Source organism: Cydia amplana, chromosome 1, assembly GCF_948474715.1.
Source record: "Cydia amplana chromosome 1, ilCydAmpl1.1, whole genome shotgun sequence".
Lineage (NCBI taxonomy): Eukaryota > Metazoa > Arthropoda > Insecta > Lepidoptera > Tortricidae > Cydia > Cydia amplana.
In genome coordinates, this window is record NC_086069.1 from 2,272,348 (window position 1) to 2,286,005 (window position 13,658).

Sequence of the window (13,658 nt, forward strand, 5' to 3'; positions counted from 1 at the left end):
GCACCTTCACCTCCGCTGACGCGGGCCTGCCGGGCCCGCCGCGCCGAGTGTACTTCAATGAGCGGCTCACCCGCACTAACCGCCTGCTGTTCCACCGAGTCCGTGAGGAGTGTAGGAGTCAGCAGTGGAGGTTCGCGTGGACGAAGAGGGGCCGCGTGTATGCTCGGCAAAGCGACGGCAAGCAGGCGGTCTGCATCAGGTCGGACGCTGATATTGAACGGGTTTTTGGGAGAAGTTCGGTTTGACTAAATGGGACTATAGATATAAGTTAATTAATATGTTTTGTGTTAGGTTAGTCACTATTACAAGTTTTTTGATAGGATATGGCAATTCAAACTTCATAAATGTATCTATTTATACAATGTATGTTTTTTATTTATACACATCGTACCAATTGTTTTACACCATATATGCAATAATTATTGTTACTCGTTACAGTTTCTTATCTATCACTACATACTATGTTCATGACTCAAACCAAACCAGTTATAATATTCAATATTAAGCAGCTTAAAATAGGTTTGTTTAATGCAGGTTCCCTAGGCACAAATCAGGACAATCTCATAGCGGCTACTACTCGGCAAGATGTTGAAGTGCTTGCACTTAACGAAACTTGGCTGACTGCAGAGGGCGACGGACGGGCCCCGGTGATCCCAGGTTACAAGTTGCGACACATACCCAGGCCTCAGGGTACTCGTTCGCGAGGGGGAGGCGTTGGGTTTTATATTAAACGCAATCTTAATGCCCGTACATTCCCTCACCCCGTCGATCCTCTGCATAGATTAGTTGAGCAAATGTGGCTTACTTTGACGGTGAATGGGAGAAAGCTAGTTATTGGTACAGCTTATCGGCCACCTTGGATGGACGTGGATTTATTTTTTGACGCAATTTCTGACACAATTAGTTCAATTCCGAATTATGACAACTTAATAGTATTAGGAGACTTCAATATAAATTTGTTAACAAATGCCGACTCAAGAATAGTTAAATTTAATAATTTTTTGACATGTTTTCAACTTACACAATTAGTTTCGCAACCTACGCACTTTACAGAAAAAAGCCAGACTCTGCTTGATGTGATTTGCACAGATATGAAGGCAAAAAATATATGCATTGAACATGTAGGCACACTTTACGGACACTGCCTCATAGTCTGTGAATTTAATATCAAATTAGAAAAGCCTAAACCATATCACATAACCTACAGGCCTCTCAAAAATATACAACTTGAATATTTTGATAGGGACTTGCAGTGTGTGACTTTGGACCCCCTGTTGAATTCCGGAGATGTCAATGACATGGTTAGAATATTCAATAAGAACTTACTTTTCTTATTCGACCTCCATGCGCCTCTAAAAACAATCGCACTCAAGGGAGGGTCTCACCCCTGGATTACAGACACAATCAAGGATATGATGCGGCTGCGTGATAAGGCTGCAGCTGACTTCCATAAGAACCGGTCTGAGGGAAAACGACAATATTATAAGGACATGAAATCCATAGTAAGTAAGGCTCTGTACTGTGAGAGATCAGCCTATTATAAACTTAATATAAATAATAAAATAAATGATCCCAAAACACTATGGAAAAATTTAAAATCTACTTTATTGCCCAAAAAAAATACAGAACTGCCCAACTCATTCAGCGACCCAGAAATAATTAACACACATTTTCTGACCCTACCGGGCACTTCAGACATTAGCATATCTGACCTCACTTACTTTGAATATCATAGATTTAATGACTCTATCTTTCATTTGCACCCATCAACCTCTGATCAAATAATTAAAATTGTTAAGAACCTTAAGTCAAATGCTGAGGGCTGTGATGGCATTAACTTAAACATGCTATTATTGACTTTTCCTCATACTGCAGACATAATTACCAAAATAATAAATATCTCTTTCTTGACATGTACATTCCCTGACATCTGGAAATTAGCAATTGTTCGCCCACTTCCTAAAATATCAAACCCATCTGGACTAAAAGATTTAAGGCCCATTAGTATTCTGCCATGTCTCTCTAAAATAATAGAAAAAATTGTAAGTAAACAACTAACTGACTATTTAGAGACCAACAATATCTTACCAGATGTTCAGTCAGGTTTCAGAAAGGGGCGAGGCACAGCAACTGCCCTGCTGGATGTCACTGACAACATCTTGTGTTCCCAGGATCAAGGCTTGTGCACTCTGTTAGTACTGCTAGACTTTTCCCGGGCGTTTGATTGTTTAAATATTAATCTGCTCTTATCTAAGCTTACTTACTATGGTTTTGATAATAATGCTGTAAAGTGGTTTGACAGCTATCTTAATAATCGCTCTCAATGTGTAAAACTAACTCAGAGCAACGGCACCATAAAGACTTCAGTTCAGGCTAGCCTTAAGAGAGGCGTTCCGCAGGGATCGGTTATCGGTCCAATCCTATTTATTCTATACTCTGCTGATATAGGGACGCAGATCACACACTGTAAGTACCACATTTATGCAGACGATATCCAAGTGTACATTTCTTGCAAGCCAGATGAAGCAGATAGTGCAATTGAAAAACTTAACCACGATCTTAGCAAAATTGCATGCTGGGCCAAAAATAACTGCCTAATGCTCAACCCTAGCAAGACCAAATATTTAGTCTTCGGCAGCAAACAACAACTGACTAGGTTTAACCCCGCGGCCAATGTGATATTGATGGATCAATCCATTGAGCAAGTTCAGGAGGCTCGTAATCTTGGGCTCCTCATGGATAGTAGCCTTCGGTTTGAGCGCCACACTGTTAATGTTGTCAGAAGCTGTTTTTATAAACTTAAAATTCTTTATAAAATAAGGCCATATATAAATGAAAATGTGCGTATACGGTTAGTTGAGTCTCTTGTTCTCTCTAAATTAAATTATGTTGACAGTGTATATGGTCCCCGACTTCTTGCCAAGACAAAGAAGCTTATTCAGCGCGTCCAAAATGCCTGCGCACGTTTTTGTTTCAGCATTCCTTCAAGGGCTCATGTCACTCCATTTCTCAACAAACACAATATGCTAAAAATGCAACATCGACGCAAACTCCATTTAGCTTGTCTTCTTTTTGGTGTTTTGAAGTTCAATGCCCCAAAATATCTTTACGATAAGCTGACGATCAATAGGACGCGTGAACGCCGGCAGTGTGCGATACACCTACTGCCACCCCGACATGCTACATCAGCGTTCCGTGGTAGTTTCCGATATGCAGCAGCAAAGATTTGGAATAATATTCCTCCGCCAATAAGGAACCTGCAAAATGTTAACGGTTTTAGATGCAAACTCAAACAGTTTATGTATTTACACCAACAATCACAGGAAACTTTGAGTCATGACACTAGTTGCATATAACTTGTTTTGTCTCTCGTATTTATATAGACTTACCGTTCGTTTTTTGTCCCTTTTGCTTTGCCATATCGCTTCTATTATCATTTCTATTAATTTTAAGTTTAGGTTAGGATTACGTTTTGTATGCTATGTCGCAGAACTCATAGACAGCCAGCTGTACTGTATTGCCGTTACTTGATGTGGCTGAACAGGATTAGTGACACTCGCGGTAATGAGTTTGTTACGCCCACTTAATATTGTGTTGTCCATCTTCTAGTTTAACTTTTCCCATGGTGCGACCATGCCATGCCATGCTTATGCAGTTTTAGTTTCGCACGTCGCCGCTGGCGCTAGCAGTTGCAGGCAAGCGTTGACGCATGGTATGGTCGCGTTCATAATTTCTCGTCTATTATAAATTTTTGTCTGTGTTTATGTTTTTCTTTTCTTTTTGTTTTGTTTGTATTCATAATTCGTTTTCATGTATAAATTTTTGTATTCTCTGTTTTCTTATTTACTTCTTCTGTGTATCTTTTTCAAATGTTTTAATATGTATCTTTTTGTGTTATCTGTCGTGGCATCACCGAATGGGCCCTACGGAAGACCAGCGCTGGCTTTATAGCTAGCATTATGCTGAGTTGGGTCCATTTCGTGATGCACACTTATTGTTCTCTTCTGTTCTTGCTGTTGTTGTCTGTACATGTTCGTACATGTTTTGTGAACGTCACGAATAAAAATCTTTTATCTTTTTTATCTTTTTAATTGCGAAAAAATTATTTAGTATATTTTGACCATGTCGAAACAAATCTCTGTTTTGCTAAGATATTAGGAATGGCAGATACTTTTCACGTATAATTTGATCCACTACCTTGGTCTAGATGGGCGTGTTTTTTTTGTTGTCCCCTACACTTTTTTTTTTCAAATTTGGGATTTTTTATGTTATTTCTACTCAGAATCACGAGCTCTGTCTATCCTAATAGTCCCTATCCTAATGTCCCAAAATTTCCATACATTTTTCGATCTTTCCATTGCGCGACCGCCATACAAAGTCTATGAAAAATGGTGACGTAATGGAAATAAAAACCTTAGGACACTTTTTTTCTCCTATTAGGATAGAAAGAGCTCGCGATTCTGAGTAGAAATAACATAAAAAAATCCAAATTTGAAAAAAAAGTGTATGGGACAAAAAAAAAACGCCCTGATGCACAGTCTTCCATACTTTCAGGACAAGTTAAATCAATAATAATAATAAAACGTTTATTATTGATTTAACTTGTCCTGAAAGTACACCTACTTACAAAGATGAACTCTGAAAACATTGTTGTGGCTACCAACCTCCGTGGCGACCTGACGTAGACAGACTGACTGACTGACATACATATTTGGAACTAAAGTGTCATTCTATGGAACTTTCTAACTATGTAAACAAACCGCCATACTTATTGAATTTATCAAAAATAATGTATTTACTAGTGACTTTTGTTTACATAGGTAGCAAGTTCCATAGAATGACACTTTACGGACATTTAAATTCAAAATCCTCCATGACAATCACACGACAAAATACCATCAGTTCACGACGGACAGCCAGACAGACTGCTCAGACATTAAGTACCTTTTTGACTCCATTGAATTCGTATTGCCCTTTCTCCGAAACAATATCCCAACCCGTCCACCTAGACGCATTTATTTCCGCCTCAAATAGCATTATTGCATTAATAATTCAAATTTATTCCCTTACAGATGCCGGAGAGATAACAAAAGGAATAGCGGCTCTTGTAAATATAAATGAAAATGTTTATTGTAAATTCCAAATTGCCAATTGTAATTTAGGGGCTATAGCATGGTATCGTTTTTATGTATCGCATCGAAGCGACATGTATCGGTATGGTAACGTAACTTTTTTAAATATAATTTTAATCGAATTTAAACTTTCGTGACTCATGTTAACATTAAGATGATTTTACGGTTTAACTCGCGTATTTTTTATTTTCAAGCCTTAACGGTGTATAAGTAGCGGTCACGATATATATACCAATTTTAGCTTCTGAACAACAGCCGGCCATTCAAAATTGTTTATTTAAACGCTTTTTTACTTCGAATAATGAATATATTTATCTTTCTGCGTAGAAAGGTGCCTAAGGAAGTATATAAAGTCAGGCAAATTCTAATGTGAGCTCTATAATACTGTTATTTGAATGATGTTGAAATAAAGTATTTTTTTTAATATCACGATATATATATCGCTATCCATGCCGTAATCGGCAACGGCGACCCTAGCTAATTACGAGCGTGAGCTCTGATATGGCTGGCAAAGCCGAATTTACTTTTAAAGACTCTTATAAAGTATGTATGACCGTATGACCCAATAAATATAAATAGTATGGTATGGGGCATTAAAAATGGCCATTGTGGGAGACCACCATATTTTTATTATATTTCTTTTTCTGGCCTTTAGTTCTCTTATTTACGATTTCGCCGTCCCTCTAGACTCGTTAGCGTCACGCAAAAAATATATATTTTTCTATTCAAAAATCAAAGGTCGCTTTTGTATAATTTTTCTTTGAATTATAAAAGTGAGCTTTGTTGTAAAATCTTGGGATTATTCGCTAAAAATAGTGACAAACATTTAAAAAGATGTATAAACGATACCATGTCATAGCATTAGTATTTATTTAAAGAATTCTTCCATATCATATAATACGTATATTCTTATTATTTCAACAGAGTGGTCATTGTCAACAATAGGAATGTTGTATGTATATATGTTCAAAAAGAAAACGTTTATAAATAACATACTGCCGTATTCGAACTTCAAGATATTCACAAGAGACGACACGTACTAGATCCATTCTAGATACGTTATAGTTTAGATTTCAACTAGTTTTCTTTTGCAGTTCAATTCGGGCAACCAATGTCACTTTTACGTTAGATAGTATTAGATATCTATTAGATGTGAATTGGACCTCTAAGTCATATCTTGTGGAAATCGTTCAAGAGTATCTCCAGAATCGCAGAAACGTCAAATTTGACAGGTTAGATCTTAAACATATCGTTATCATATCTTGGTGACGTCTAAAAGATATCTAGAAGATGTCTATTTCAAAATGCGAATCGAGCCCATAGTCGGGAAGTAAGTGTAGTGTGTAAGTGTAGGTAATATGAATAAGATTCTTCCTTGGATCATACTAGAGTTATCTAATGCCGTAGCCACGAGATTAACTCTTGGTTAGCCCCCAGAAAGAAAGGAGGGGGGATCAATCCTGGCGGTCCAGTTAGCGCACTATATATACATACATCTACATACCCTAGGCCTAGCCAAAATGCCAATCGTTTGCGCTAACACAACGAAACGCTTTCTGTCTCTCTATCACTCTTACATATTACAGACATAGTGTTTCGTTGTCGTAATAGAGCAAACGATTGGCATCTTGGCTAAGCACCCTGTAGCTATCCGGTTAGATTCGGTATCATTAACAAGCTTTTATTAGGTCGACCTGTATGTAACTATTGTTCGTTTTTTTAGGGTTCCGTACCCAAAGGGTAAAAACGGGACCCTATTACTAAGACTCCGCTGTCCGTCCGTCCGTCCGTCCGTCCGTCCGTCTTTCACCAGGCTGTATCTCACGAACCGTGATAGCTAGACAGTTGAAATTTTCACAGATGATGTATTTCTGTTGCCGCTATAACAACAAATACTAAAAACAGAATAAAATAAAGATTTAAGTGAGGCTCCTATACAACAAACGTGATTTTTGACCGAAGTTAAGCAACGTCGGGCGGGGTCAGTACTTGGATGGGTGACCGTGTTTTTGCTTGTTTTGCTCTATTTTTTGTTGATGGTGCGGAACCCTCCGTGCGCGAGTCCGACGTGCACTTGGCCGGTTTTTTAAGCATTAGAAATAAGGTAAACAATCTTGATGTGTCTTTTAATTGAAAAACACGTTTTAAAAATAAGTTACGGTAAATATGTAACAATTATGAATCTAATACAATCTTTTATACCTAGTCTTCTGCTTTCATAAGTAATAGTTATTGATTTTTAAAAAGTGTTTTTCAATTAAAAGACATGTCAAAATCGCTTACCTTCTTTCAAGTTCTTTCTAATGCTAAAAAAACGAACTATACTATGTAATGGAATCTTGCAAGTTAAATTTGATCCACTTCCCGGTTTCCGATTCAGCGGAAATTTTGCATAAACATGTAAGTCGGGTGACAGTGCAATACTCGTATTATGGTACCATCGAGCTGATCTGATGATGGAGACAGGAGGTGGCCATAGGAACTCTGTGACAAAACAACGCAACCTAATTGTGTTAGGGGTTTTTAGAATTGTCTCGATGAGTATTAGTTGTCTGTCGTAAGAAAAGTACAGTCAGCGATAAAAGCTTGTACCAAAAATGACATTTTTGTCAAAAACTTATTTTCGTATAAATTATCATCCCTACTTCCTACGGAGACCACTCTTTTGAAATATGTATGTAAATATTGGTTTCGTCCGCATTCACCCTTTTGTATGGTGTTTCCTAATTAACCGTGGCGGGGACGTCCATAGAAAATCAATTACTAACGGCTTGTCTAATCTGAACATGAAGAAAGCAATGAATAAAACGTATTTAGTAATCACCACTAGAAAACCAGCTTTTTGCAAAACAAAAACAGCATCCAAATCGGTTTACCCGTTTAAGAAATACGGTGCCAAAGACAGACACACACATATAGCGGTCAAACTTATAACATGCCCTTGTTTCGTCTGGGATTAAAAAGGTAGACTAAACTTAACGGCCCAATTCGAAGAACGCTTATAAGATGTCACATCGATACGGTACCGATATTATGTCACTGTCCAAAGTGACATTTCTTCAACCAAAAACGTCATTTTTGACACTGACAGCATTGTTCGAATCGGACCGTCTGGCTCTTCTAACATATTATTGGTACCCCGTCACTGTCTAATGGGGTTGGCCACTGTCAAAGGTTTGCATAGATGGCGCCATTATAGCTTGTCCCTTTTTCCATGAGATTTGGCTTAAAGGGCTGGCATCCAGGGCATTAAAAAAACAATAATTTGACATAATTCTAGGCAATGACAGGGCAAGCTACGCTGGCGCCATCTGCTAAATACTTCGACCGGCCAACCCCATTATTTCAAAGGAAATGTACTTATTCGGTAAGAAATAGGTTTTTTTACTATAAAAGTAAGATAATTATGCGTTGTACTAAATATAAGTGAGACGAATTCGGATGGACCCCATATTGATATTTAAACTAGTTAAAAAGAATAATTAGTACATTACATACCTAGGGAGGTGAATTCGTAAATGCCCCAGATCGCAGGTGTTTGTGGCCCGAACCGAAGGTGAGGGCCATAAATATGCGACTGGGGCTTTACGAATTACCGCCCGTGGTTTGTCTAAAGGCCCCAGTACACAATGGGCCATCGCCGGCCACTCCAAGGGACGCATTTATGCATTAGAGGGAGCAAGTGATATTGCTATCTCATTCTACCGCATGGCTGCGTCCCTTGGAGTGGCCAGCGATGGCCCATTGTGTACTGGGGCCTTAAAGTTTTACGTCTTGCCTTGGCCAGGAAGTGAGATTTTCCCGCTACGGTGACGTAAAACCATTAACATAGCCTTTAATGTAAATGATTGTAATTATAGAAATAAATGTTGACTCATACAATCGACGTTTTATTTACAATTCATGTAGGCAAGTACTTAACACACTATGTATGTAACTAACATCCTAATAAGTTGTTGAATTGCAGAAATCACTAAAAATAATAAAACTATTAAGCCTACTATTATACCTAGTTTTCCGAATTTTTTAAGATGAGTAATAATACAATAGTAAAATATCTAAGAAAGTTATTTTAAAAATCTAAAACCTCAAAGTTGGCATCATAAAATTATAGTCGCCTATTGAAATGAATTTAGTCGATTATTACACCATATTTTAGCAATAAGTAATACAACTTTATAGTATTTGTTTTACAAGGGAGCAAAGTTGTTGTTTAACCGTTCGTGCTAATATTGATACCCGAGCAAGCAAGATTCCAAAATTGAACCACGAGCGTAGCGAGTGCTTCGAAACATGGAATCTTGAGCGTTGCGAGGGTTTCAAAACACGAGGGTTGAACAAAATTTGCCCCCAAGTGAAACACAAAAATTTTCACCACACCAACCCGAAGAAAATATTATCTGAAAGATTCCAAACAAAATAAAAGCAAATCAGATCCAAATGAGTTATTAAATATTTATCATTCAAAATCATAATTTAAAAGTAAATTTTACCAGCAAGTATAAGAACACAACTCAAAATTTGCATTTGATTTTACCATTTGGTGTGGTGAAAAAACTATTGGAGTAGGTACAATTTCACCCAGTTGGGAGCAATGAAGGCACATTTTTCGCTACGTAATTGCCTAAATTTACCCAGCTGCTGCGATAGTGACTAATGTCACACAACAATTTATCAGCGTTCAAAACGATCTAATTTCTCATATCACCTACGAGTAAAGGAATCATTCCCAAAAATGGACCAATTTTATTTCTACATGTCTCATTTCTGTCCGTCCATTTCAAATAAATAATTCTACAGGCCTATTGGCATTCTCGTGCGTCTTGGAGTATTGAATTGTGGTCCTCAGGGACCCTGCCATGATTGAACCGGACCATACGTTATGGAGGGCAGAATAAAACAGGGCCTAAAAGTATTGGTGTGTTACATATTTAGACCTGCTTATTTATTTACTTCTACTTGATTGAACAAAATAGAGAAATGTACAAATAATGGACTTAATAGCTGACCTCCCAGGGGGCTTACATTTTGATATGGCGTCCATGGAAAGCAAGGGCTAAACAGAATTCTCTACCAGTCAACCATAGGGTTATGCCCTTAAAAAAAGTATTTAATAAACAGATGGTGTAGAGACAAAAGTAAGAAAATCATTTGAACTATCACAAAGATAACTGACGAACGTAAAAAACAAGATGCTAGAAAATATATAAATAAATATAGGCAGGTACCTAGTAAAAACTAGTAAAAAAACTTTGTTTCATGATTACAAACAATAGCCCACCACCTATCGTGCTCTTTAAGATTCTGAGTATTTTAGGCAGTACGAAAGCATTGGATTTCTATGAATATGTACCTATCGTTCTTCGAAAAACAAGAAACTCTGAATCTTACAAGCGAACGGGCATTTTCAGTACCTATTAATTATCCGGTACGGGATTAAAACAGAACCACTAGGCGAGCGCGATGTTATCTTTAAACAAAGCAACTTTTTGAAAACAGACATTCTAACGAACCCGCAGCAATTTAACTACAGACAGAAACTATTAACCCTTTGTCCGCCAAAGACGTCACCTTACGCGCGCGGCTACAGGCCAATATCAACCTTCGTGCATTCCAATAAGGTTCACGATGACGCGCCGCACACGATAGACGTGGAAAATGCTTAAGGGCGTTTTTTTTTGTTGTCCCAAACACTTTTTTTTCAAATTTGGGATTTTTTATGTTATTTCTACTCAGAATCACGAGCTCTTTCTATCCTAATAGGAGAAAAAAAGTGTCCTAAGGTTTTTTTTTCCATTCCGTCACCATTTTTCATAGACGGCGGTCGCGTAATGGAAAGATCGAAAAATGTATGGAAATTTTGGGACACTTTTTTTCTCCTATTAGGATAAAAAGAGCTCGTGATTCTGAGTACAAATAACATAAAAAATCCCAAATTTGAAAAAAAAAGTGTTTGGGACAACAAAAAAAAACGCCCTTAAACGACGATATTGAAACGCAAACTCACAAAGCCAACTATTTCACATGTCTTCTCCGCTGGATACAACTAATGATTTTGGTCGATTCCCGCACGTCTCTCATCTTCGCCACAGAATAAGTAATACTTAGTATAAGTAATATGAATACTTAGTACCTACTACCGACTACCGTACAGAAAAGAAACTTCCTACAAAACCGAAGTTTGACAGCGATTCAGGGACGAATCATGTTGTCCCTTTCTAATGTATGGCACTATCCCTTTCCACTATTTAGGGTTGTCAAAATTCAAGTCATTATATTATCTGCGATCACGCAAAGGGACAAACTGTGCCAATGCCAACCCTAATAATTGCTCGGAACAATGATGAGCCGAACGGAGCCGAGAATACCCGAAAGGAACAGTTTCACCCCCCTGTGTCCGCCTCGGTCGACTTTTGTAAGAGTGTAAGTATGCTACAGTGTTGCCTTATCATTAAGCAGGCCGTACGCTTATTTCCAACCGTCGTATTAAAAAAAACTATGATCAATGAATTTTCTAAAGATAGATCATATATTTACCTTTGCCACAATTTCCTGGCGAATCTGTTTAAAATCTGCGCTGATCTTTTAATCCCGTTAGACTAATAATAGTAAATTAATCAGGATTAATCTGTCTGGGGCAAATTAATTAGTGCCCGAGGGAGCTGAATAGCCGCTGAACGTGTTACATTGTTAGCCTTTATAAGGCATTAATTACCGCACTCATATCCGGTAAATTTGTAGTAATAGTAACGTCTGCAGATGTATTGCGTGATAAATAATAGTTATGTAAATAGGTTAATTTGTTGCCGGTCCCATATTGGGATACCCTCCTCCAATTGAGAAGGGGTTTAAATCTTCTCGAGGCAGAGGTGTAGGGTTGGAGCCGGTATAGCTTTATTTGACGTTCATAAGTTTGTAATATGCCTACTTGAATAAACTATCTTTATCTTATCTAGAACATTGTTGCTGGTCAATTCAGATAGTGTCGGTCATATAGACAGTTTTCTAAAGTCAAAAATTTACTGAGAGCTTTGGCTATAAGCATGCCTATAGTAGGTAGGTATATTCCGTCGCTTCTAGAGACCCTGGGCCCGATTCGGATTTTCAAATAGATATCTATAAGATATATTTTAGACATTACCAAGATACGATAACGATATTTTTAGGATCTAACCTGTCAAATTTGACATTTCCGCGATTCTGGAGATAAGTACTTGAACGATTTCCACAAGATATGGCTTAGAGATCTAATTCACATCTAATATATATCTAACGTAAAAGTGACATTGATTGCCCGAATTGCGCTGCAAAAGAGAACTAGTTGAAATCTAAACTATAACGTATCTAATAGAATGGATCTAGTACGTGTCGTCTCTTGTGAATATCTTGAAGTTCGAATACGGCAGTCTATCTAACATAAAAGTGACATTGGTTGCCCGAATTGAGCTGCAAAAGAGAACTAGTTGAAATCTAAACTATAACGTATCTAGAATGGATCTAGTACGTGTCGTATCTTGTGAATATCTTGAAGTTCGAATACGGCAGCCTGTGGTAACAGCATTGCAGGTTATGTAAAGTCAATTTAAGCGCTACAAATACGCTGGCAATTATAACGTAAACTTATGCGGACTTGAATTTTACTTTACCTACTGCGCTAAATCTTAAAACGCATACCTACCAAGCCTTCAGTCGGTGAACTATTAAACTGCAAAACAAAACCGAAACATCTTATCTCCATACGATATTCATAGTTATACGTCCTTTTGTCAAACTAAGGCAAGGTCCCGCGTAGTCTACTCTTCAAAATAGAAAGGTAGTATCTTCATAACGGTGTTATTCTAGAATACGTCTTTTGGAAATTATGAAGTAAGAATCCGCTAAGTGGGCTCAGATAATCTATTTACGGAGAAGTTCGGTACTGGGAATAAAACTTTTGATGAATTGCCCGCCTTAGACGACAGCCGCTAACGATCCGACGTGTATTATGGACGAACTGGGGAATTTTGTCGTGAATAAAATCTTTATTGTTAACTTCATAAGTGGTGTTTGTTAAAATATAATTGATGGGCTTACTTCTGAGTTGAGTTTGATTTTTATACGATTACTAAAGTCTATTTTTTTATTCCGTAGACTGAAATGACATTTCATAGTATGAACATCATGTGTCATCTCATACTATGAAATGTCATATCAGTCTACGGAATAAAAAAATAGACTTTAGCTGTGCCCGCGGCGCCGCCCGCTTGGAATTCGGTTTGTGTCAGTAAGTGGCTAATTCATCCCTAATCTCTCTCCCTCTCCCCTGGAGGCGGAACTTGAAGTAAAGTTGACAGATGGATACACTAGAGGACTGAAGTCCAGATAAAATATTTTACAATTAGGTAGATATGTAGGTACCACTAAATAAAGCTACACTCAAATCAATAGTTTTTTTCTCGCTTATTAATAAAATTTACGTGATTTAAACGACACGGAGTAGTAGATGTATAATGGAAGATATAGTACCACTCGCGCAAAGGATTGCCA

The 13,658-nt window shown here is 37.7% G+C and overlaps 1 protein-coding gene across 1 annotated transcript in view; it reads left to right on the forward strand.

Moving 5' to 3' along the window:
- LOC134654848 (hemicentin-2-like) overlaps positions 1-5,204 on the forward strand; it is a gene marked incomplete at its 5' end in the record, with an annotated part of 86,935 nt that extends 81,731 nt beyond the window's left edge. The window contains one exon of the mRNA XM_063510319.1: positions 5,073-5,204. Coding sequence (XP_063366389.1) covers positions 5,073-5,087 — 15 coding nt within the window. The remainder of the gene's footprint in view (positions 1-5,072) is intronic.
- Positions 5,205-13,658: the final 8,454 nt, after the last annotated feature.